The 27,596-nt window shown below is 44.0% G+C and overlaps 1 protein-coding gene across 1 annotated transcript in view; it reads right to left on the bottom strand.

The window, feature by feature from the left end:
- Window positions 1–27,596, bottom strand: part of GNPTAB (N-acetylglucosamine-1-phosphate transferase subunits alpha and beta) — a 542,239-nt gene that overhangs the window by 439,974 nt on the left and 74,669 nt on the right. The window contains exons 3-5 of the mRNA XM_078675067.1: window positions 18,091–18,210; window positions 13,161–13,202; window positions 8,459–8,664 (exon numbers count right to left, since the gene is read on the bottom strand). Of these exons, the coding sequence (XP_078531193.1) occupies window positions 8,459–8,664; window positions 13,161–13,202; window positions 18,091–18,210 (368 nt within the window). The remainder of the gene's footprint in view (window positions 1–8,458; window positions 8,665–13,160; window positions 13,203–18,090; window positions 18,211–27,596) is intronic.

Raw genomic sequence — 27,596 nt, 5'->3', positions numbered from 1 at the left:
AGGTTCCACTAGGAATATAAACTTCAGCAGAAATAAGCACTAAAACAGGAATTTCATTTTTTATGTCAGTTGAAATTTTTTTTAATGTTTAGACCCTTGCCTTTAAAACATAATACAATAATACACATTAAAATGATTCATTAAAAATAACAAATCCAATAACAATCCAGTTCTACCAGATCTGTTAATGATTCCCACAGATCCACAAACAAAAAATAATCTTAAAAGAATGTGCATCTCTATATGTCCATTCTTGCTCTCAATCCTAAAATGTGCCATCGAGAGTCCCAACAAATCTCGGAACTGCAATAATCACACTGTTAGCCCAAACTTATTTTTAAAGAGTTCGCTAAGGCCCAAGCTACATCTAAAAATTCAAAAGTGCTTCATTGCGATGTTTTAGATCATATTATGAAAAAAGGGGATTTAAAATAAGATAACGAATCTTATTGAAATGAAGGCAATCCAGTAAAAGATTAACATTAACATTCTGATACCTTAATCCACACCTGCAGTTATTTTCAGTATCCAAAAGTGCATCAAACCTTTCAGGCCTTAGGTACCGAAAATTAAGAGCAACCTAGTATTACGATAATAACCGTATCGGAGTGTCTCGGAGTGTTGATATGTACGGGAATGCTCTCTGATTTTCCCAGGATTCAAACATATAGTTGACTGAGGGCTTCCTCCTTACATACTCTAAATCATACAACCCAGACGCTCTTCTGCAGGCCTCTTTTAATTCACCTTCCGAGAGGCCTCAGACAACTTACATTTCTTTTTAGGGCTGCAGTGATTTCCCCTAGTCTATTTCTAACCTGCCTTGCCCATTTGACTTCACTCTTTACAATTTCATTAGCACAAGGGACTGATACCTTTTGAACCCGCAAACACCAAAGTTTGCCCCAAAATTGCAGGGTTGATTTGTAGGCCAAATAATTCCAGGCCTGCAAATCCCCTTCCAAACATACTGCCGGCCTGCGTCTCCACTAAATCATTATGTAGAGTGCAGGTCAATTTTTTTGAGAACATACCCTGACCTATCATCTGTACGAGGATACCGCCTACACCATCCTATTACCGAGATGCCAAGTTTTTCCCAAACGTTTTTATCTTAGTTTTTTTCCATGTTTACCTTGAGTTTATCGTCTTCAAAATATCTATTAAAACTATTTAATTTCCTCTGTAGTTCTACTGGGGTCAAGTACAAAATAGCCAAATCATCTGCATTAAGGAGGCACAATTTATGCCTGCCCCCGATTTTTAGAGTGATAGAGCTGGTTGAGACAAGCGTTCCAGGGAGTACACCAAGAAACAGAAAAAAACGTGGGTCCAGGACACAGCTCTACCGTAGCCCATTTTCTAGAGGCATTCTATTCAAGAGGTGCCCCTTTCAATCAAGCTACACCTGGGCCCAATTCTGTGAGTGCCATTCCTGTAGAACTGCAAACAAGCTGGAGGGTATTTTCAATTGCCGTATCTTGACCCACAGGATACTTCGATCAACCAAATCGAAGGCCGAGCTAAAGTCGACAGAACAACAGAACAGATTCCCTGAAGTCTCCATCTCCTTTTGCCCCAGGGCCCATAGCTAAGCCAATGATCCACAGTGGAATACCCTTGTTTAAAGCAGTCTTGTTCCATTGGGAACATATCAGTGCACTCAATCCAGTTGTTAAGTGAAATGAGGATAATATTTGAGTACAATTTGGTCCCAACGTAAAGGAGGCTTAGCAGGTGAAAATTATTAAGGACTTCTGTCTACCTCTTTTTTGTATCGGTTTAATAATTGCTCCCTTCCAGCTTGGAGGGACAATACCACACTTTGTAATTGCTACAAAGACGCACCTTCTCTCCTAGGCTTCTCCTCTCGAATCACCATCTAACTTACCGCCGGTCGCTGAAGAGAGATTCGGTCACAGATTTAATAATGAATCAAGAAAAGCTATCCAAACTTCGGGTTCAGGTTTGGATAGGGGAAGTGTACAGCTCACAGAAAGAAGAAACTACAGACTTCTCTAAAAAAGCTAGCAGTAAATAATATAACTGGAGGTAAACTTGATAAAAGATAATGGAACAGTTATTTTGTAATTCAATATCCAAATCAACAAGAAGCTGGTCAGAAAACAGAGATTGCATGGCTGCATCTTTGATACTAGGGAAACCTTTTAGTAAGGCTATTCCTTCGGAAAAGGCATTGGAAAAGTCGCGTTTTCCTCATAGCTGGCAGTAATGCAGGTGGTAATCAAGGAGTTATCAAAGCAATATTGGTGATATTTTGATAAATGTTGAATATCAGAGTTCTGGTAAACTGTACCTTCTTTATTAAAAATCTGCAGCATACCCCAAGTAGCTCTCGCCAGGTGCATCCAAGCTCCATATGACGGGGAGCTTGGTATAACAGACCTCTACCTATATTACTGGGCCTTGCAGTTAGAACTTAGCAATGATTGGATAAATTGAGATACTCAAGACCAGAATTATAAGGGATTCTCCTACAAACTTGGACCTTGGATGCCATCCTAAATGGCACCTCTGTTCTCAGGGGTATGCCGGCACCCTCATGAATTCCCCTGGCCTGTTGGCAGTGGGCACTGAAACACATTAAATGGTTCAAGATGATCACAAGGAAAGCCCTCTTATGGAGGGGTACCTGGTTGTCTCGTGTCTCACCAGCTCTGGGCCATGGCACTTGATCGGCATCTCACGTATGAGAGATGTGTGGGAGGGTGGACATATTAAAACATTTGCTAAATTAAAAGAAGAATTTGCATTGCGTCTCTAGATGTTTGTGATGCTTACAACTACGACACCCTAGATCCCCAAACTGTAATGGAACCATTCAGAAAGAAAGGCATATTGTTTATACATAGACCCCCAGTGATAAACACACCAGACCCTCCTCTGCATCTCAGGGAATGAGGGCAAGCGGACATTGGTCTTCATGACAATAATAGGTGGACAGAGATCAAAATGGCAGCCAGATGCCTTAGCATTTTGGCCAAATTATTGAGGATTCAATTTAAGTACTTTCATTACACTTACTACTACCCCACCAGACTCTGGTCTATGGGTAAGAAAAAAGACCTCTCAAGCCTGCACTGCCATGAAGATTTGGACATGCCTATAAATGACCCGTTATTAGTTGGCAGTATACACCACCTAAAGTGGACTAGTGGGTTACCCCTTATACCGTGACCCTAAGTATGCCATATTGCGGGTGGAACAAGAGGGAATAGATGGTACGGATGCTAGTCACCTCGTGGCAGTGTACATACTGGTGGCGAAACGTGATATTGCCAGACATTGGATCACGTCTGAACCCCGTAGACATAAAGAATAGATATTTGTAATGCAGCAGAATGAACGGTTATAAGGCACATGGTTGTCCATGTAAATAGCATAAGACACAGTATATATGGTGGGGACACTGCAGTTTAAAAATATAGGATAACGTGGAGACAATACCTTTTAGCATCGGATTGTTGAATTATGCAATGATGTAAATGTTTTATTTCTGCTGCCTGTTCGATGTAGTGCTGTTTACGGTTTCTCCTCTCAGAAAAATAATAATAAATGTTTGAAAACTGTGTAGTCTGAACAAAATTTAAAGGATGACCATGTTCTTGTTAATGAAAACTTAAGGTATATGGCCCATATACGACTCAATGAAGAGAAATGCAAATCATCAGGAGAGAACTGAAGACAGTTCCGATTTTTTTCTTTGCAGCACAAAATAACTGTTTGGTGGAACTGACAAATAGTTTGCTTTGTCAATCTTTTCTTTAAACCTTTCTTTCGAAGAAATATTTATTCCCTCTATAAGAGACGATACCAGAGGTTAATGAACAAACTTCCCTACCAGCACTTGAGATCTAATGGTAGGAGAAGGCTGCAGAATGGTTCCCAAATTGATTTTCCTTCTAATTCCTTTTATCACTAGAGTGTTTTTTGACAGAAGCTGTACAATCTTATTAAACCATACGTTTACAGAAAGTGGTACCGATTTAAAACCTAAAGTCTTCCAATCATTCCCTTTCACAGTGTTTGAGAATTCTAGTACTAGTCCACCATTTCCAGACCGATGTACTGTTCCCTAGTATCCTCAAGGGAGGTGCGTTCCAACTCAGAAATGGCTTATCAACATCAGTGGAGTATTTGGCTCTAGGTACCATACAAATCCCAGGATGCAGCAGGAAAATTCAACTGAATTCCGAAGGCAACAGCACACTTGTGCATTGCCTTTTGAACCAATTTAATTTGAAAGGGACATATCGTACCATAGATCTACAGCTCTATACTTTCCCTTCTAGAGGTAACTGCAAGTGCAGGCACTTAAAATGTGTTTTTCAAAGAAGATCAGGTGGTAGAACTACAGCAATGCACAGCAGCTCCACGCATATCTATTGATAGAGGTTTACAGCTTGCTAAAGTGGTTTCACTAGCAAAAGAATGAAACCACATCCTGTGTTGCCCGTTATCGGATAGAACCATCTTAGGCCAGTGGCTTGTAATATGAAGAAACCCTGACAGTTAGTAAAATTAGAGGAAATTGTCCAAGTTGACAAAATGTGAGTAGTCAGGCGGCTGCATTTTAGCCCAAAGTACATACATTTATCCCCGCTAACAAAGATTAAGTTAAAGTTAACAAGATGCAGAATAGACAAATGGATTGCCTCACAAGAACTAGGATAGAATTTGAAATAAATATGTGTTTATTTCAACTTTGTTCTCTTACCATAGTACATGTCTTCGCTGGAGCCAGTCTAAATTAATGCTGAGAACACCAAATGGTAACGCTCTACTACCAATAACTTGTACCCAATTGCAGTTTAGTGTTGAAAAAACAGACAATTTGGTTTAAACAATGAGGGGGCATTGGAGGGACCAAACAAGCTTCAATATGGCGGCTTACCGCAGTAGTCCCCAACTTAACTCCCATTTTCTGGTCTGCTTGAAAGCACTGTAGGCACTATCCCAGGGTGCGAGCTACAGGGACGCCCAGCTCATTTTCTGGGTACTCATCCAAAGAGCTGTGTAGGCAGATAGGACTGGTCTGAGGCTGACAAAGCTCCATCTAAAAGGCCTACTGTTGGTGCAGTAGGGCATTTGACGAAAGAGCCACGGGTGGCTAATTCAGATTTACGATCCCCCGAGTGAGAGGAGATGAACAGCCCATGAGCCACCTACAGAAGACAGCTCGGCAGGCCACTACAGAAGATCAGACTTATCCGAAGCCACAGCGTGGAAAGCTGGTGCAGTGGTGAGCCTGGGCCGGGAAACAAGGAGGAGTAGAAAAGCATTATTCTCTTGGCTCGGAATGTCCATTTCCAATGAGGTGGGAGGGTCCACTTGGCACTGGGCATCTTAGAAGTCGACCTGCAGGCAAGCTGCTGCTGAGGAACAGAGTTGAAGTACCGGACTCTTCCTGTGGTTTTCACTCCAGCTTAACTGAGGGCACTACTGAGATAGGTGCTGGCAGGACTTCTGACCAAATTGATAAGGCTCTCAATTTTAGGCAGATATGGCAAACAGAAAGTTAGTTTATGAGCCTTGGGAAGCAACATCGAAGGGTGGACGCAATTTCAAATACTTAGTGAGAATAGGCCTATGAGGCTGGGCAAACCAACACTAATTAACTATATACATGCCCTCCACAATGACCTGAAGAAAGAGATTGTAATCATTAAGTCGACCCTGAAGGAGCTAGAAAAGATATTGGCGAGCCTGTCTGGAAGCATACTAGTAGTAGAGCAAAGACAGACAGGGCAGAGAGCAAAGTACACATTGAGTGTCAGGTGAAGGATCTGGTCGCCAATTTGTTTGAGACTAAATCTTTTGAGGACCAGGCAATGGATGCTCTAATCACTTTAGTTTCAGGTTTTGGCCTCTCTGGGGGTGGGGAGCTTTCACATCAGAGTTCTAGGGGTCCCAAAGCAAGATACCTGGAGGTTACCTTAGCACAAGCTTTAGAGAATATTTGATGAACTAATGTGTGTGAAGCAGGTTGAGAAATAAGAGAATAGTGATGGAAGATTATAGACTCCTCAGCAAGACCCAATGAAAATCAGGTTATGGTGGTACTCGATTGAGAGTATTTAAATTGATGGAAAAACAAGATCAATTTCTGAGGCTGGCAGTGAGACAGACAGTGCAATTATGTGGAGCTGCATGACTGCTACTCTTTCCAAATTTGAGCCCAAGAACTTTGATCAGGAAAAAGCACTTATGTAGGTGACAATAGCTGGGGGGTATAGAGTAGAGCCGGCCAGGATGAGATAAAATAATTCATCTGTGTGGGCTGAATGAGCAAGCGCATGTGGGTTCATTTGAGTGGGTAACTAGTTTTCCAAACCAAAGAAAGCACCCAGTTTGGGTTATATGAGTTATAAGTTAGTTTCAGAAGCACTAAATGCCATATTTGCAAATCAGGAAAATGAACCCTTACCTTAAGGAAATGCAGCTGCTGCGTTTCTTTCCAATGCAGAGTTGAACGTTTAACTTGCCTTCCTGTATTGCAAGTGGGCAAGCGCAGGGGTTGGGGTTAGAGCACCCCTTGAACTACTGGCAGATAATGCAGAAACACTGGTTTGGATAGCCTTTAACTGAATGAAAAGGGTTTAAAGCTAAGAAGGTGTTACATATATGCCACCATATTCTGACCAGCACTTTTTAGTTCTATCATGTGGCAAGAAGAGGATGCCAGTATCTTATGAACCAAGATGGCTGATAGCCATTCTTACTATATGTTTTTCACCAATCGTTGTAAGCTTCACTATCTGATTCCTGCTTCTTGTCTGGTTGGTATATGAGGAGACTCATAACTACCTGTCTGTCTGCGTTGCATCACAGTCATAGATCCTGCTTCACAACAGTTCTATGCTCCTGTAGCAGCTCTTTGTTCTTCCACTTGAAAACATTCTGTTGGAGCTCCAGTTCAAATCCTCCACCCTGCCTAAGGACATTCTCCTATAGGCTCACCTCAACAAGGTTTTTATGCCACCTGGCGTTCTTCTCCAGACTCAGGCCTCCTTCCTGCAGACCCCAAGCTCCAGTCATGTACAGAAATCCATGACGAGCAAATTGGTTGCTGAAGGGCCTAGTCTATTCCTCGGCGCAGTCAAAGTAAGAATCAAGAATTCTACTTGACGTCTAGCCCTCGACAATGGAGCGGGCTGCTCACAAATGCCCACCAGAGTAACTTGGTGGTAAGGGTCGAGTACTGTAAAGATTATAAGAGGGTGTGAAGACTGGGACACAAACACAGTCAGCTTGCCTGCTACGTAGGATAGTTCCTTAGTTTAAAGAAATGTATGCACACAGATATATACGATCTAAAATGTAAAGTTGTGTTCCAAGTTTTTCAGGGTAGAATTGGATGTGGAATAATTTGGAATGTTTGGGAGATTTTATTTCTAAAAGATAGTCAGCAGTTGAAAGAGGTTCCAGAGCACTGGTAAGGACTACTTACAAACGTGCACCAGCATTACTGTGGGAATGTTTAAGGGTGAAAATGGTGCATTCCTTAGGATAGTTCTTTGGGTCTTATGTCGTACATAGTCAGAGCTCTCCTAGCAAAAAACGGAGTTGCTTTGAAACTTGTATCAGCTTATCACTCAAAACTGCAGCTGCTTGTTATCCCACAAGAAAATGACAAGCTAACTGATTGCAGTTTAGGTCAAGATAAACGAACTTAAATTATCATCCAGGTCTCTGAAGAGAGATGCAGAGGTGTAGGGGTATGGTACACAACTGAAGGGCCTATCAGGGGAGAGGCAGAACTGGAAGAATTAATCCATTAGCTCACGATAGCATATTTTATGTGGTTCAAAATACATTTTATAAAAGCTTTAACAGTGGGTCTCAATATACCGGGGCTTTCTAGAAGTTGGCTACTGTGGGTGACAGGAAGGCAACACTAACTTGAAATAAAATAACACAGGGACTCTTATGTTCTTTCCTGATATATTCCTGCCTGTTTCTCTCTCCAAAAATTATTTTAGAGCGGTTACCTGGCCTACAGTGCACAGAACATTAAAGCATTGTTGCTCTTTTATTTAAGAGGAGAAAGTATACATACTTTGTACGTTGTTTAGCTTCCCAATGATGCTCTCCATAAAAGAAGAAATCGGTGGCATTAGGGTAATTTTGTAATCCAGAATAAGGGTTCGATCTTTGAGGCTGACCGTCATTAATGTTGGTCTCACAAAAGTACATAAGAACTCATTTAAACAACCAGCAAGTTAGAGGTAGTTGGGTAAAGATGTTGCATTGATTTGTCTTAATACAGAATCCTTCTACAAAACTGTTTCAAAGAACTACAAACCGGATTATGTTAAATTAGCATTGCCAATACACACAAAATCTTTTGTTTCACAGTTTTTACTGTACTATGCCTCTTGCATAGCTAGAACTCAATGAATATTACAGTTATGAGAAAGACATATATAGTTCTTACCCTGGTGGTGTCTGTCAAAGACAACCACGGTTACATTGGTGGAAGGATTTTTCGGTTTAGCCACATGGAATATGTTAGAAGCCGAATGAAACGAAGGCTGAATGGATGGAAGATCTTTCAGTGTGATACTGGATGGCAGAGACGGATCAAATATAAGCATAGGCACTTTAATGCAATGCGTCAAGAGACACTCCAGTTGTTTCTCACTAAAAATAGATTAAATAGAACATTAAGAGAGTTAACATCAGAGTTCTCCAATCATTAAATGAGAATTTTTCAGAAGAACAGGGCATTTTTATATGAAGTACTGTTTAGTACAATGCTCATGATTTTCTGTTAAGGTGTTAGATATGAGTTGACATTGAAATCAAAAGCATTAAAGATTATTTGAACATGTTATTTTTGTTTTGGATTTCAAAAAACCACATGCTAGCACAATGGCAAAAGACAGTATCAGAAGCAGACAGAACAGAAGTGTAAATGGTGCAAACCTACACCCAGGCCTGTTAGGGCACAGCGTGCACTCGCAAATCAATAACAATCAAATGATGTTCGTGTATGCGAATAGATATGTAGAATACTATAAAGCGACATGAGTCACACAGCGCCAACATAGATCAATGCATTGCTTTCAATCTCTCATGGTCTGCTTCAAGTTTCAGGATTGCACGGTCCCTAGACAATTCTTCCACTAATATTCATTCAGTCACCTCTTTACCCCACATATCAAACCTCGGGATCTCTGGTCGTTTTTAGCGAATCGCAATGAGTCTTTTGGCCAGGCTAAGTCCTAGTGCTGGTGTCTGGTATTCCATACGTTTACCTCCTGAACCTAGGTATAGCCCACATTGCTTCACATCTATCATGGTCATATTTGCTACAGCCTCCTGCAGTGCTGCAAACACACTCTCTTAGAGCACTCGCGCCACTCCACAGGGTCAGATCATGTGACACAGGGATCATTTAATATTTAAATGCGGTTAGCTTGACCCTCATATTCAAGAGGGATCACAAGTGAAAATCATTTTCTGTTTTCCATCATTAAAACCAGAAGCAAAGAATCGTGTGACTACACTTCAAGGGTGCTTCTGCGTTTTTTGCACCGTCTAAAACAGAGGTCTTCAAACTTTTGGATGCCGAGACCCCCCTTTCAACATTTTCAGGTGTGAGGACCCCTTCCTGACAAAAATGTCTAAACCTGTAGGCCGGGCTACTGGAATTATTGGGCAGGTGAGGACCAAATTACGCGACAGGTTTGGCTAAATTGTGTGGGAAGAAAACGTAAATAATATTATGTTATTCTGCGTATTTTGGGATAGCATTGCTTCATTATTTTGACTTTTTTTACTCACAGTAACACTGAGGAACGATTTCACCACATCAGTACCAGTTTATAACCAAAATACAGCAATTAACATCAGAATGAGGTCTAGTCAAACTTTGTGAAGGCCACTCCACTCTGCAGGAATACATGCTGCTACATTAGAAGCCCACTTGGCCCTGGCCATGAGCAGCAGGGGTAACTTAAAACCCTGGCGGTCTTGTGCAGAGTTAAGCGGTTTACCAATGCTGCTTTCCTCTCACCCCCTCCCTTCCATCCCTCTCTTCTCTCGTCTCCCAACCCTGGATCCCTCTCTCACTTAGCAGGCCATTTTCTTTCACCCCTTTTTACAACATCTGAACTCTCCCCATGCAACCTCTCACTTCACCTTTAATCACCCCTTGCCATTCTGTATTTTCACTGCCCTCATCTCTAGCAGACTCTCGCATTTATCGCATTTATCTCATCGCCTCTCTGGCCCCGTCACTTCTTGTGCTCCTCAGCACTTCCCATTCACCTCAAGTCTCTTAATTCAAATGTTTGTCTGTTTGTATCTTACAACTCTCCAGTCCCCCATTCATCTTTCACATCTCCCCTTTGTTCTTCCACACCTTCTTGAACCAACGTCCCTCTCCCCTGTTACCTCAGCACCAGTGCCTAATTTGAGCAGGTGGTTTCCGGTGCTCCGTACTGGCACCTAACTGTCTCATCCTCTCATCTCTCCTCACGGAGCTTACGGGTCGGACTGGTATGTGCCATTCTGCTTATTGTTCCCTAGTTCAGGAAGGCATGAATTGTCTGTCTCACTGCTTTGGTGCAGGCCGCACAGTTATGGAACTTGCACCCTCCTTTGCTTCGCTCCACCAAGAATTTATAACTAAATCTGCATATTCATCAAACTCCAGCTCTGGTCCAGGCAGCGCAACAAGTTTTGGTCCCAGAGCAGGAGTGGGCAAAAAGCATGGATTCATGGCTCTGCCAATGCCGCAGGTTAACAAACAGTTCCCTAAGCCTACATACTCAGTGCTTTAAAATTTTTACAACTCCAGCACATCCACCGGCAGGGGCGGCTGGTGACATTTGAAAGTGGTGGACGTAAACTAATTTGCATATTGCAGCGCAGCGAGCGAGCGCAGCGAGCGAGCCCGAACCACCTTGCATCCATCCATACATCATTCATGCATCCACCCATCCACCCAACCACCCTGCATCCATACATCATTCATTCATGCATCCACCCATCCATCCATCCACCCTTCCATCCTGCATCCATCATTCATTCATTCATGCATCCACCCATCCATCCATCCATCCTGCATCCATCATTCATTCCGGCATCCACCCATCCACCCATCCTGCATCCATCATTCATTCATGCATCCACCCATCCATCCATCCATCCACCCATCCATCATTCATTCATTCATGCATCCACCCATCCATCCATCACCCACCCTGCATCCATACATCATTCATTCATGCATCCATCCATCCATCCTGCATCCATCCTGCATCCATCATTCATTAATGCATCCACCCATCCATCCACCCACCCAGCATCCATACATCATTCATTCATGCATCCACCCATCCATCCACCCACCCACCCTGCATCCATACATCATTCATTCATGCATCCACCCATTCATCCACCCATCCAGCATCCATCCTGCATCCATCATTCATTCATGCATCCACCCATCCACCCATCCATCATCCATCATTCATTCATGCATCCGCCCATCCATCCACCCATCCATCCATCCACCCATCCTGCATCCATCCTGCATCCATCATCCATCATTCATTCATGCATCCACCCATCCATCCATCCACCCATCCATCCACCCTGCATCCATCATTCATTCATCCGCCCATCCATCCACCCATCCATCCACCCATCCACCCTCAATCCATCCTGCATCCATCATTCATTCATGCATCCACCCATCCATCCAACAATCATTAATGCACCCACCCTGCATCCATCATTCATGCATTTTTATGTATACATTTCTACAACTACACACCAAAATCGGAACATACATATTGAGCCCAAAGTCATGTATACATTTCTACAACTACACACCAAAATGGGAATCCCCGCTTTCTCCCATGCGAGCTCATTTTGAAATGCGCTGATAGTCACTAAAGAGGGCAGCATCTGATGCTGCTTGGGAGGCAGAAGCGAACCCCCCTCCCCCCCCCCTCCACCGGACCAAATTCTCACAAGTTGGAGTGCCGAGATGTAATGGGACTTGCATATAATGTTTTTATAAGATAAATTATTCTTATAATAGAAATTGGCAAAAGTGGAAAACACTTTGTGTACAGAAAAAAACCTTTTAAGATATATGAACCCCTGGGAATTAGATGAAAGGTGGGATATTGGTGCTTTACAAATACACAGATAAGTTGTTTCATTAAGGGACAACTTGCTTATGTGCTGTTTTCAGACAAGCACTATCAATAAACACCATGTAAAATAAGTGTTACTGCACACGATCCCTGCTAAATGGCTCTCTCTTTAATGACCTCAGATAAAGGAAAGGTTGTGCAATCCCTCAATGATTTGCTCACGAGACTTGAAGTCTGTATGAACATTTATTCACTTATTTGTACAGCGCTATTTCACCCTTCTGTCACTTCTGAGCGCTAGGGTGACATTCTTAACTTCCTGGAGTTTTATTCACAGCTGTGTTTCATAGAACTGTTTGAATGTAAGGAATAGGCAGAGTGGGGGCTCAAGGAAAGCTGGAACCTGAAGAAAAGAATGAAGCCTTCGTAAGCATTAGAAAGGCAAGTAAATATGCAAATGTTCTTTAACGACCTGTCAAAAACTCGGGAGTGCCGGAGATAAGACTCCAGACACTGCCCAGCCAAGCCCACAGCTGCAGCAGCCCGGCTGAGACACACGAAGGGAGCAGGGGGGCTGAAGCCATTAAAGTTCGATGGGCCTGGGCAGAAGTGTGAATGGGAGTGCGCGACCCCCTTTGTATTACTCCACGCCCCCCCTGGGGGTCGCGCCCCACAGTTTGAAGACCCCTGGTCTAAAATAACTGATGGCGAAAAACAGTTCAAGATGTGTATATTATTGTAAACTGGTTCACCATTCCGAGTCAGCATGTTGGTTGGCTGTTGGTTGATGACCATCAACCAGGAAACTACAAGCCGGCACGCCTCACTCTCCGTTCGTTCGTACACTTGCACAATTAATTGAAGTAACAGCAGCAGAAAGGCTGCTCTATTCCTTGTCTCAGCCGAGACAAATTGTTGTTTGCTAAAGTGCTGGATTACACCATTGTGCATCTAGTGATTAAAGGTGAAAGCTCCTTCATACTACAACAAACAGTCTTAGGATATAGTTACCAATATATTTACCTTTTCTTCGTTGGCTCTGTTGCATTCCTTCCAAGACTTTCTCTAAAAACAACGAAAAAACACAAATCTCACCATGTGTAGTACTAGGAGTACAGAGACAGTCATTAGATTCCTTTCTGCAAAATAAATGAAACCAGGGTGCAGAAGAGACTGCCACAATAAAAATCGCCATTCTTCAATGCGATAAAGCAATAAGACAAATTATCGGGCATGAATATTTTCTACAATGTCACCTACTTAGAAAATCAACTTGTGGATCTCAAACAAGGATGCTGAAAAGAAAAATATAGCACCGCTTTACCAAATGGGGTGCCTGAAATGTTACAGCGATTCTATTAAAGACATGTCCCTTCCATTGCCCATGCCTGCTGGCCCCTTGTGTCGAGTAAATTCCATCCTTCCTTCATCCGAGCGCCTTCCCAGCACCCGATTATAATCTTAAACCTCTCTCTTGTACACGGACTCTGTTGTGCTTCACAAATACAACACATACGTACATGAATGCTGGCGACGTATTGCTACTTGTGATTTTATATGGCATCTTGTGTAGGTTTGTTAACATGCCTACTATGCAGTACTCAGGATTAGGTTTGCCACTAAACAACGAACCTTTGCCGAAACAGGTTTTATGGCCGGGGCTCAGTCAAGCAAGCAAACATGTTTGCTAAAGGTAACAGCCACTTTCACAAGGCTTCTTGATCGATTGAGACAAGTTGCAAACAATACTGTATCACGTGCATTACCTCTTGCAGAGGCCAGATGGCAGCATTTGACTAACTCTACCTGAGAGTACACAGCTGTGGCTTACAGTCAGGAGCTTGACAGCTTCATCTCGCTGAAGGTCTTCATCATATTTACATAATCAGGCCCGGTTCTAGCGGGTGGGCCCGGCCCACCCAAAGATAAGCCTGGCCCACCCAAACAGGAGCCTTGGCCCTCGCAGTGAGGGCTTGAAGGCAGGCGTGCAACGCACAGGTCGTGTGTGTCAGCCCGGGACAGCTTCCCGGGCGCACACAGACAGTTTAAGATTATAGCAGCCGCACCAAAGTACTTAACAGGTCTTTAAAAGACCATTAACAAGTTAACTAGGCTTTGTTTACTTTTTTCACCCCCTTCATCTCTGCAGGGTGAAAGGGGACAAATCCTTTATTTGACAACAGTAACCTTTGGTAACCTTTGCCTACTGTCCTGCTGTGTTGATTTTCTTTTTCTATGCAGCGCAGGGGAAAACTGGTCTGTTTATTCCTAGTCCCCCCTGACCCCTGCAGCTGCTTATCACATAAGGCTGTGACACAACGTATGACTAATGGAGTAGGTAAGAGAATGTGTTACAAAAAAAATTCTTTTTAAAATCTGCACAGGCCCAGCAGGACACATACTTCGTATGTGCTTCATTTAAACAGTTTTTATCATTTCATCATAGCCGATGCTGGTCAACAATAAAACAATACAAAATGGCAATGCCCAGATAAAGTTGGTGATTAATGATCCTGCTTTAGAGCAATCGTTTGTCTGTTAGTATTTTTTAAATGCAGACACACTGTATTTTATGTGGATAGCTCAGTGGGTTACTGCCTTTGTCACAGAGATCCTTGTGTTACTTCAGAAGTTACAATCCTAACAAAAGGCAGTGAACAATGAACTGCCACCAAAGAGCTGCAAACAAACATGAATGGTATAATTAGAACTTCGCTTTTTTTGTTTTGTGATATAGTTAGAACTTCCCTAGTCTTTTCATTATTCTAATGCTGCTAAAATGAGTATGTTTGGGCAGATATACATTTTTATCAGTAAAGCTGACCCCCATGGAATACTCGTTAAATCCTAAGGTTGTGTTTCCCCAGACCAAACCCTCTTAAAATATACTACCCACCAGAATGGATGACCTATGATTCCTACACCTTGTAATCCTCATTGGCTTATGTGACATTCCCTGTAGACTGATTTACATACTTGCATGATTCATTGTCTCTGTAAGTGTGTGCGTGGTGTAAAGTACTGACACACACTACATTGATATGAGCAGCGTTATACAACAAATTAAATGCATATGAGAGAGGGGATACCTAAACATGAGGGGCGCTAGTGGAGGGTGCCAGTGAGGGAATCCGAGGAGGAGGTAGTGGGAGGGGCTATGGAGCGATGAGGGGCACTGTTGGAGGATGACAGTGAGGGAATCCGAGGAAGAGGTCATGGGGTGGAGGGGGAAGCTGGAGAGAGATGAGGGGCACTGGTAGAGGGTGGTAGTGAGGGAGTCTAAGGAGGAGGTCATGAGGGGGAGTAAAGGTATTTATGGAGAAAGAGGTTTTTGGTGCAGCGCCAAAAAAGACTTTTGCATAAGCGTTGAAGCCGGCCCTGTCATGGCCTTTCTGTTTTTGTATATTTAATTAACAGTCGGGCCATAAAAGCCACTGTGGAACATACTTTAAAGTGCGTGCTAATTATATTTATTGCTCTATCAATGTTTTAAGTATGAAGGTGATTTTACTAATGTTTTTACCGGGAGATGGTGCCTGACATGGGGCGGAGCCCAAGGTCATCTGTGAGATAAGGTGCACTGGAGAGGAATAGTGGCTAATCAAGCTTGTAAGGGAGTGCGTTGAAGAGTCCGTGGTCAGGTGGAGGTAGTAATGAAGAGGGATTCTCTCTGAAGGCTCACACAGAGGGAGCACGAGAAGTGTCACTTGCCTGATACTCCCACCTCAGAAACCTCCTCTTCCCATCAAAGGATCATTACATAGAAAAAACACTTTTTGTGAGTGATAACATTAAAAAGAGATTTGGAAAAGAGTGAGTTTTACTGTGCCTTGAAAGACTGAGAAGGGGTAAAGGAGGGCCCTGAAGCAGGCCTGCCTAGACATTTTTGCGACAAATCGAGCCCGCAGTGGCCCACCCAAATGCGTCCTTGGCCCACCCAATTAAAAATTCCTGGAGCCGGGCCTGTACATAATTATGCAAAACAATTGATGTAAAGTGGATGGTAGACTTTAAAGTGCCAAACAAACATAGAAAGATAGTCTGGATGGGTTCTTAGATAACCCAAACTAGATTAAAAAAATGGCTTATCCATCAATATAGTATGATGTTTTCTGACTCTTCTCTCAGAAATATGGCAACAATGCAAGCTACCTTTAACAATGTATCATTCCAGTCACGCGTGCTTGTACTCAAAAGGCCATCCCACGAGCACAACAGAGGTTACGTTAAGGTCATAAGTGGAAGTGTGGGGTGTTGTGTTCTCCAACCCGCTAAAAAAAAATATCACAGAAACCTTATTAATTCGCATAAATTTGTAGTTAAAACATGAGAGCTTGAATTAGCTAGAGGAGGATCGTACAAGGGCAGCAAGCTCATTAAAAAGTTTTAAATGTTTTGCTCCCCGCAATGGTTATTTGCTGTCCACATAAACCACGTTCAACAGTAATACTCAAAGTGTGGCCCTCCTGACCTTTACATGCGGGCCCGCCTGTTTATTCGATTCAGCACAAACATTAAAAAAATGTTGAATAAATAAAACTAATTTATTTAAAGGTTTATTGCAGGTAAGGAAAGGGACAGTAACAGCTGGCAGGGCACGGAGGTGGCAGGCCGGGGGAGGGAGGAGACAACAAAAAAAATCAACTTACCTTTTGTGGCTGGCCAGCTCTCCCCTTCAGTCCCTTCAGCTGCCTTCTCATCTGCTTTAGTAGTAGAAGGCAGCAGGAAGCACACAGTCTACCTCTTCTAAGCCAATCACAACGCTGCAATGCAGCATTATGATTGGTCTGAGCGCCGTGGTTTGGTGCTCAGACGGGGACTAGGAGGCTTTGCATGTCCCTCACCAGGCAAAGTAAAGCAAGCCTGGTGAGGAAGATGCAAAGTGCGCAGGACGGTTAGCCAGCGCAAGAGGGCCGGCCAAGGTGTCATGCGCACTTTGAGTGGGCAAACCACTCCTCCCCCATAACCCTAGCCCAGCCCGTAGGGAACAATAAAATGATAATAACAAAGTTATTATCATTTTATTTTTCCGCTACACTTCTCCTAAAGCAGTGGGGCGACGCGCCTACACCTTAGCAGAGGTGCTGCCACTGGAAAGGGAGTAACTAGTGTACTGCACCCCTTCACTTTAAGAACAACTTCATTTTTAAAGACAACAAATGTGTAAAAATAGGATAGTCTCTACAAAAATCAAAAGGTGTATTTCATTAACCTGCAGAACAGTTTCACCCTAGTAAATCAGATTTCAGTCGTGCATTCACAAGTATTTTTTTTTAAGTGATAGTTTTCAAACATGAATTTAGAAACAATCACTTTCCCCTCGCCCCCAACCTGACAACAATGCCATTAGTGATTAAATCCAAACACAGGAGAAGGTTTTGTACGGCATACATCCTGAAGTACTATACTGAGAGGTCCTCTTATATGTAATAATGAAGAAATTGAAATGAAACCATTGCATAGAATCACACAATTTGGTGAAGTGGGGAAGCCGGGATTCACCTCAGGTCTCTGGTTCCATATTGTGCAATTCAGTTCAGCAACTAGTTATACATCCTTCGCTTACCCTACACCAACTATACATCCCCCATTTCCTCATTCGACCATCAGTGCGGCCCTCGGTCACACCAAAGACCAAACCTTTCGGGCCCCGGGATATTGTTTGCTAGAACCCATGTTCTAAAAACACCAAACAGGGCATCGAGGAGTTGAATTAAAGAACATCTCCCATGTGTTGTATTTTGATTATGTGTGCCAATTTGGTGTTTCGCCTCTTTGAGATGTACTAGATTACTACATCGTGAATGGAGAAAAGATAGGCCGGGATGCATTGCAGAAACTGAAAACACTGAGAAGCAAACCAGACTTTGATACTGAATTTTTGCATTACCTCTCTTGTCAGAACTCCCCAAAGGCTCATTAACAATAAGGGTGCTGTAGCCAAAAGATTTACCTCAGTAGTCTCTGTTCTTCCTCCATCTGTTCTCGCACTACCCGCAGTTCTTTCATCAGGCCAGTGTCCGTGCCATTGACCCAAGTGTACACCACATCGATTGGCATAGGCAGGCACAGTCTAGAACAGTCACAAGACAAGAAAGTAAACCCGGAGTTTAGAGTTTAATAAAGTTGCCAAATGGTGCAGCATACACATCCTTGCAGACCAAAAACAAACATTAAAACAGGAGAAAATATCAAACTAGGAATATTTTTATTGGAAACTGTAAAATATATTCAAAAGAAAATTCTCTTTTCAGATTCAGTTATATCTTGATATAATAATCAAAGGCGACGTTGGGATAAAAAAGCATACACTTAGGGCTGTCAATCCCTCCAAGAACTATCGATCTCTCCAAGAAATGTCAAATTGTGGATCTTGTCAAGGTACCTGCAACAGTAAAGCTTAAAAACAGCATGAATGACAAAAGTGGTGAAAGAAGATTTAAACTGTGAAAGTATTGTATACAAAACAAAAAGTGGCTTGCTGGGCTGACCACGTAAATATTCCTCCTAAATGAACGACAGTAATGCACATTTGTAATGGCGGATCTCAGGTACCGCTCCGGCTCCTTCTTTATTTAAAAAAATAGTATCCACTCAATCAATCAATCAATCATGCCATTTGTATAGCGCACTACTCACCCGGGAGGGTTTCAAGGCGCTTGGGGGGGGAGGGGTATGCTACTGCTCGAACAGCCAGGTCTTGAGTTGTTTCCTGAAGGCGAGATGGTCCAGGGTCAGCCGAAGGTGGATGGGGAGGGAGTTCCAAGTCTTGGCAGCCAGGTAAGAGAAGGATCTTCCTCCGGCGGTGGCTCTTCGGATGCGTGGTACGGCTGCGAGGGCGAGGCTGGTGGACCGTAGCTGGCGGGTGGGCGTGTAGAAGGTCAGGCGGTCGTTGAGATACTTGGGGCCCAGGTCGTGGAGAGACTTGTGTGCGTGGGTGAGGAGCCGGAACGTGATCCTCTTGTCGACGGGGAGCCAGTGCAGGTTCCTCAGGTGGCTGGAGATGTGGCTGCGTCGGGGGACAGCCAGGATGAGTCGGGCGGAGGCGTTCTGGATGCGCTGGAGTCTTTTCTGTAGCTTGGCTGTGGTTCCGGCGTAGAGGGCGTTTCCGTAGTCCAGTCGGCTGGTGACGAGTGCCTGGGTGACAGTCTTCCTGGTCTCGGTCGGGATCCAGCGGAAGATCTTGCGAAGCATACGCAGGGTGTTGAAGCACGATGAGGAGACGGCGTTGACTTGTCTGGTCATCGAGAGGGAGGGGTCCAGGATGAAGCCCAGGTTGCGTGCGTGGTCGGTTGGCTTGGGTGCGGTGCCCAGGGCTGGGGGCCACCAGGAGTCGTCCCAGGCGGAGGGCGAAGATCCCAGGATGAGGACTTCCGTCTTGTCCGAGTTCAGTTTCAGGCGGCTGTCCTTCATCCACTCGGCGACGTCTTTCATCCCTTCGTGTAGGCAGGTTCTGGCGGTGTCGGGGTCTCTGGTGAGGGAGAGGATCAGCTGGGTGTCGTCGGCATAAGAGATGATGTTGAGGTTGTGCTGGTGTGCGATGGCTGCGAGAGGTTTCATGTAGATGTTGAAGAGGGTGGGACTGAGTGAAGATCCTTGCGGGACGCCGCAGATGACTTCGGTGGCCTCGGAGCGAAACGGGGGGAGGCGGACTCTTTGTGTTCTACCGGTGAGGAACGAGATGATCCACTCCAGTGCCTTCTCTTGGATACCGATGTTGCTGAGGCGCTGGACTAGGGTGCGGTGGCAGACCGTGTCGAACGCAGCGGAGAGGTCCAGGAGGATGAGGGCCACTGTTTCCCCCTTGTCGAGCAGGGTCCGGATGTCGTCGGTGGCTGCGATGAGGGCGGTCTCGGTGCTGTGGTTGGCTCTGAAGCCGGACTGCGAGGGGTCGAGGGATCCGTTCGTCTCGAGGAAGGCGGTCAGCTGTCTGTTGACGATCTTCTCGATGACTTTAGCAGGAAAAGGGAGGAGCGAGATGGGGGCGGAAGTTTTTGAGATCGGTGGGGTCCGCTGTAGGTTTCTTCAGGAGTGCGCTGATCTCGGCGTGCTTCCAGCTCTCCGGGAAGGTGGCGGTGTTGAAGGAAACTCAAGAGAGTTTGGTTTACAGCTTGTGTATTGCTCTCAGAGAAACAAATCAGAAAGAAAAACAACAGGAGTAATCCATGTCATCATATACAGCCAAGTGCACATAAGTCTAGAATAGATGTAAATCCGAATAGGCAATTTGTAATCTTAAACCAACTGTCAACTAGAGACTCCACTTTTGACTTTAAAACAGCACAAGAATCTTATACATCATATACATCACTTGGTGAAGACCTACACCCGCACACAGTCAAAAACTAAAACATCTGAAGGGTATCTGAAAGCTACAACACCTGCAAGGATATCAACATTGTGGTGAAAGCTCCATTCATTCACACACCATTACCTTGTGATTCTGTAGAGATATTCTGCGGGGAGTACCGGAGTTGTCCGGTTCCATCTAGGAGTGAATCCCTTTAAAGGGATCCACTCCTACGCCCAGACGCCCAACGCCCAACGCCCAGACCATTGCTGGTCCTCCCCAATCATCCGTCCCCTTCTCCTGACCCATGCGGGGCAACCCAAATCACGCCCCAGGACGCACTTGCGAACAAGTTAATTCTTCCTCACCACGCTAGCAGGAATAGCACTGCCATCCTTCGTTCCTTACTAATCAAAAGACAGCTCCATACGCTGCAACCTTTTACTGGATTGTCAGTGCTCATAGGCTCACGTCCTGATGATGATCTCAGTAACTTGAGATCGAAATGCCGTCGACCTTCCCAACAAAAACTCCATTATCGCTTTAATTTAATTGTGGAGTTTTGAAAACTAAGATTGTTGTCCAATGCGATGTATTTTTAAAATGTCACCTATACACCTTCACTTCACGCTCTTCTAAAGCCCTTTGTGAGCACCTGACACTACGTAGGGAGTATATGATAAGATAATTTATGAAGAGAATACATTTGTTGTCATAACAACCTTAAAACCTTGTGTCAATGCATTCTAAATAGTCTAGTCCTCCGAGGACTCCTAACGAAATTGTTTAACTGATTTAATCTATTGTCAAATATTCAGCCCAGGCTGCCAGAGGACACCATGGGCCTCTTCTTAGACCACTGTTTGCATAAGTATCATACTTTACCCGGGTCTTACTACTGGGGTCACCTTGTTCTCTTAACCATTTTTTGGTTAAGACAGGGAGCTGGTAATCCGTTGTGTCTTGCGCCAGGCCCCCTTTTCAAAGCACCTCCCGCTGTGCTGGTTGAGGCCCCTTTTGCAGATCAGGGAGGTCATGTCTACGACAGCGTGGATCGAGAGTGGTTGTGAAACACTGGGGAAACTGTACCCGGGTGAGACGCGCATTGCATTTGAGGAGGCACATAAAGCATTCAATGTGGGATGTGGGCAGTTCTTACACGCTGTCAAACGCAGGAAAATGGCCAGTGACATCTATCCTAGTTTCCCACAGGCCCTGCGGCCCATGCTAGAGGTACTCTTAAATGGTGGAGCCACCGAGGGCTCATTATTGTATTATTTAGGGCACTGCGGCTGGACAGACTAGTGGCCCAGTTGGTGGCTAAACAGGGGTGTGATGGCGAACCTAAGTGAATCCCTGGTGGACGGCGATTAGTTGAGGGCTTGTGCACTGGTGAGAGGGATTTCTAGTAATGCATGCTTCAAATTGGCAAATTTTTATGTTTTGCGTGGAACCTATCTCTCATCAAAGAGACTGAACGGAATATAAAAGACCAGATCGGGTGCCTGTCCTAGATGTGAGAGGCCTGAAGCTGATTTTCTGCATATGTCATGGGAAGGCCCAGACCTGACAGCTTACTGGAGCATGGTTACCCGCTAGTTACGGTAGGTGATTGACATACGTATAGAGAACATAGTACGGCACGGTCTGCTACATTTTATAGAGAGCCTGAAAGGTTGCAAGGTATTCTGTAAATTTGTATAATTGGGGCTGGCACTAGCAAATAGCATTGCTATTAGATGGCTGTCCCCACGAGGATCTACTTATGCACAGTGTAGCAGGTACATGGTGGCTTGGGCACTGGCGGAAGAACACCAGGTGAGGGAGATCCGGACTGATGACAAAATGGAGGAATTCTTTGAACGAGCAGGGATGTAACAGGAACTGATGGCGTCCATAACGGAATCCAACTAGCACGCAGACCTAACTTGAGAATCAACAAGTGACTGTTCTAGGGATATTCTGAGCATAGGTACTTAGGACTGCAGTGGGGTCTCCTAGGGTCCAGGGTGCTGGGTGGTAAAGGGGACCGAGGGTGCAGTGTGGGTGAGCCAATATTGTACAAACAGTGTTGACTTGTTGTGGAAAATATTAATAAAGGAATGAGGGAAGAAGTGAGTTCTGGTGAGTATCTGAATGCCTGGGTGAAACATCAAGTCTTTGACAGACTTCTGATTTGGTAGTAGTCACTTTCCAGTCTCAATTTTGTAGATAAGGAGTTCTATAAAGAGGGGCGCAGGCATTGGAAAAATGCCCACCAGATCTTCTGAGTCTGTAGAGCAGGATCCACAATAGCTGTTGTTTAGCAGGCCTCGGGTGTCTGAGTGATTGGTATAGGGCGAAAAGTTCTGCCAGGTAGTCTATTGATCGACCATGGAGCAGCTTATGCACAAGCGAAGGTGTTTTGAAGTTCTCTCTTTAGCAGAGCCAGTGGAGAAAATGCAGGCTCAGGATGATGTGGTTATGATGGTTTAAGCAGAATAGTTGGAGAGCAGCAACATTTAGAACTCTCTGAAATGTAGACACGGAATTGCTTGATAGGCCACTTTTTAAGCTGTTGCATTAGTCCAGGTGGAACTAACAATGGCCAAGAAAAGGTGATTTTCTGCGAGCCATGGAGCATCTGTAGAACCAACTTGTAAAAAGACAAAAGTGGTGGAACGCCGTCTTTTGGCCAAGTCTTTATAAGGGGTAAAAGACCCCTTCAAAGAGTATACTCAAAACATGCACCTTCGCAGGATTTGTTGCGGGTAACCTGTTCTGCAGGCCACAGTAAAGGGAAGGGAGCTGACTTGACTGCATGGAAGGATTCTGTTTTGTCACAATTAAGGCATAGCCAATTGTTCCTTAAATACCAAAAGAGGGAGTGGAGAGGTAGTGTGTCCGGCCGAACACAGGGAGCGGATTCAATCTCCCCATACTATAACTTAATAAACAAAATGGAATCCGCCCACAAGAAATAGGCGAAACAAGATATGGGCTTGGGTTGGGTGTGTTTCATACTTTGGTGGGAAGCACATCGTGTTTTTTAAATACCTCTCACACACCAAAACGGCCCTTGGTGTCATGCTGCATCATAGGGGTTATACGGATCATCATAGGGGCTCTACGGAGCACGGCGTTCTACTAACCAGCGGATACGCGGGAGCACTTGATGGTACCACTATGTGTAGTGTGTGAGGGTGTGAGTGGTAGGGTCAGGAGTGGATGATTAGTGAGTGTTAAAAAATACCTGGCAAGTGAGGACTACAAGAATTTTAATAAACCTCCCTGCTGGTATTAATAAAAACTGTGAGGTGGAGGTTTGATGTATTTAATGTACAAAACCTCCTGTGTGTATTTGTGTCAGCATGTTTCGAAGTGTGCTGCTTTTTCTTCAGGATGGGTACACAGATCCCTACCCTACTCACATAAAACAGTATAATACCATACATAGTATTCCCTACATTAAATGCATCAAACCTCCACCTCTTAGTTTTTAATAATACCAGCAGGGAGGTTTAATTTAATTCTTGTAGTTCTCACTTGCCATGTATTTTTTAACACTCACTAATCATCTACTCCTGATCCTACCAGTCACACCCTCACACACTACACGTAGTGGTACCATCAAGTGCTCCCGCGTATCCGCTGGTTAGTAGCACGCCGCGCTCCGTAGAGGGGTGCGATAACCCCTATGATGAAGCATGACACCAAGGACCCTTTTAGTGTGTGAGGAGTATTTAAAAAACACAATGTGCCTGCGAAAGGCTATGGGCCAGTTTGAATATGTGGTCAGCTTATTATTCGAACTTGAAGTGGAGCCAAGTCTTTGCATAAATGTGATACACAGCTTGTAAGAGTTTAGGGTGGCGGAGAAGAAAGCCAAGTAAATACAGAACATCAGAGGGACAGTGATGAGCCTTTAGGGACCCCACACATGATGTTAGCTGTTTTGGAGAGGAAAGGGCTAAGTTTGACCTGATATATACAGCATAGCAACAAAGAAGTGACACAAACCAGTGTCACCGATGGCATCCAATGCAGAAAGTCTTTCTATGAGTACATGGCGAACAGTGGTGTTGAAAGCTGATGAGAGATTAATAAGAATAAGTGCATGGGGTGTTACTAATCACAAAAATTAAGGAGTTGTTCCCTGAAGTTTATTAGGATGGTATCTGTGCCACTAATGGATATCAAGCCTAATTGGAACTCGCTTACCAGGTGTTTGGTTTCCAAGTGGGTGGATACTTTACTGGAGACAATGGGTTTGAGTGCCTTTACAACACATGAAGGCCTGTGGTTTGCTAGGTCATATTATAAGTTTCCTTAGTATGGGTGTGATCAAGGCATGTGTGAGGGCCTTTGGAATATATCTTCCCCTCTACACTCCCTGTATCTACAGAAAATGTTTCTTTATTATTATCCTTCCGGTTGGTTTCGGTCTTCTGACATTCACCTTCTGTGAATTCTAGGCTTATTCAGTCCAGGTTACAGTGGGAAGGTGAAAATGAGTGGAGTGTTCCAACTAAAATATGGCTGGAGTTGCATTACGGGAACAGTAATGGTAGTTCATTAAACAAAGTGCCATAGGCCAAGATGTTTAAAGATCAAATAAGGTACACTGCTAGAGAAGGCAACACAAGTGTAATAATGTTTACAGTATGCAAGGTTTCTGTTACCTCTATTTAATATTTGCACACAGTGCTAATTTTACTGTCTTAACATAGGAGGGTGAGAGCAGGTAGAAGAGAATACTACAAGACAGCCTTTTCAGGAATAACCACTTGATGAAAAAAGTATAATCACGGTGCATGCAGTTTTTATTTGAGAACGTGTTTTTTTAGGCCCATAGCATACCACTAAAAATGCACAAGAAATAAAATGGATCTTGTGCTTAGACAGCTTGTCACAAGAATCAAAACGCACAAAAGGCGAGGGAAGAATGCTTGCAAATTGTCTCAACGACTGGCAATCTCTCAAGCTAACATTCCAAACGATGGTTTTCCGCAATTGTGTCGTTCTATACAGAGGCCCACCTTATGTTGACCCTGCTCCTCCTTGGAACAGTCATTTTGGGTGTTTTATGTAATGCCTTAAGTTATCATTGGTAAAATCAAGACGTGGATCCCTTGCAGCTGTTCCACGGAATCCAAACTATATCACACTGATGAGGCCTAATAAGGCTGAAGACAATCTTGACTGTTTGTGTGCCCTTCTGGAGAGAGCTTTGTTTGGTAGTTTGGGATGGATTGCTTCAATGAGGAGCAGTGTCAGTACTGATTTGTGTAGGTGGGCCTCCATCTAGAATGGCACAGTGGGCGAAAAATAATGGGTTGGACTGCTTCACTAAAATAATTGCCAGTGATTTAAGTTATTTGCAAGCATCCAACCCATTATGTTTTGTGTGCTTCATGTAACCCACAGAGAGAGCAAGGGGATACCCAGACGTCGGTCCTTTGCCCCCTATGCCACAGCATCCTAAGCTAAAGGTTTTCGCCCACTATATCGTTCTACACAGAGGCCCACTTTATGCTGATCCTGTCCCTCATAGAAAAAGTTCTTTTGGGTGTTTTATGTAATGCCCCAATGTGGTCAAGGGTATGCCCAGACATGAGTCCCTTGCCGCTGTGCCACAGGATCCAGCTATATTCTCATTGACAAGACCTGATAATGCTGAAAATGGTCTGGGGTTCCCTGTGTTTCTTTCTGGAGGGGGCCTCGCCTGGCAGTTAGGGATAGACTGCTCCCATGAGGAGGAGGGTCAGTACTGATTTGATAAGATGGGCCTCTGTCTAGCATGTGTCACAGTGGCCAAAAAACAATGGCCCAGGATATTGCCAGTGGATTAGACTATTTCCAAGCATTTCTCCTATCACCTTCGGCGTGTTTGACAGAAAAAATTTCAAATACCCTGATAAATTCGCTGTGGGTAGTATGTGCTGGCTCAAGCCATTCCCTTCATCACGTTGTTTGGGCTTTTGCCAGGCTCATGATGAAACAATAAACCAGATGTTTTAATTTAACGCTTGAGCACATTACATAACGGTAGCTGTAGTTGGAAGAATAAGAGATCTACTTATTCCACTTGAATGCGATATATTTAATATTTTGAAATTAACACACATTGGTCTTCCCTTGTCTCAATTAAGGGCATATGGAGATGCCCATAGCTGACATTTCTGTCAATCACAGACTTTTAATTTATGCAATGAACACTTTACAGGCTCAACTTATACAGGAGACAGACTTGGCAGGAAGCAGTGACTGGAGCTGAACTCGGCCTCTGCTGGACAACTCAAGATGCCATAGTAAAATGGAGGTTTCTCATTTGAGGACTTCAGGTGGAGGCCAGAGAGTTGTAAGCAATCCATTTTGAAAGAGTAGTCCTTTTTACCTTCATTGATTAAACTTTCAGTTTCGGATATAAATCGTCAGGAGACACTAGGAAGAAAATAGATGGGCAAGAAAGAAGGAAATCCCGGGAACTGGGGGATAAATGCATGAGTGATAATCCACATATTTGGAGCTGGAGGCTCAGAGGGGAAGGAGTGGTTGCTCAAGTCCCTAGAGCAGACCCTTCTGGATGAGCAATGATGAAAGAGATCCACCTAGGTGCAGCTGTCCTGGATCGTCTGTGGGTTGTGATCCAATTGCCAGGAGGCCTTGGATAAGCACAAGTCCACTTTTGAGCATAGCTTCATGGTTGAGCTGGCACAGAAAGCTGCAAGACCCCTCTCCTACACTGAACCCCTCTTCCATATTCTACTTGGGAAAGAACTGTGTCAAAATGTATCAGACTACTAAATATTTCCTCTCTTGACAAAAGTGATTGTATGGCAGCGGAAAATGGAAATGTGAGAATCAAAACAGAAGAAGGTTCCAGCTAGAGGGAGTCAACCCTGCCCCACCCACCCACATATTCAACCAGTATGAAAGAAGCACGGACCATTTATAATGAGTTGGTCTAAATGCATGGAGTGCAATAAAAACAGGTAATCCCCCAAGGAAGGTACCTTTAAAATTAAACAACTAAATCATTTTAAAAAAAGGATAAAGGACCCCAAAGACAAAATCTCACCTGAGCAGTGGTTGGCCTTCTTGAATTGATACAAGTAAGCCATACACACTGGCAAGAAACTCTAATGAGGGGTCTTAAAAACACCTAAGAGAAATTATGCCAACAAATA

Source organism: Lissotriton helveticus, chromosome 1_1 (assembly GCF_964261635.1).
Source record: "Lissotriton helveticus chromosome 1_1, aLisHel1.1, whole genome shotgun sequence".
Lineage (NCBI taxonomy): Eukaryota > Metazoa > Chordata > Amphibia > Caudata > Salamandridae > Lissotriton > Lissotriton helveticus.
This window is presented reverse-complemented; position numbering and strand designations above follow the sequence as displayed.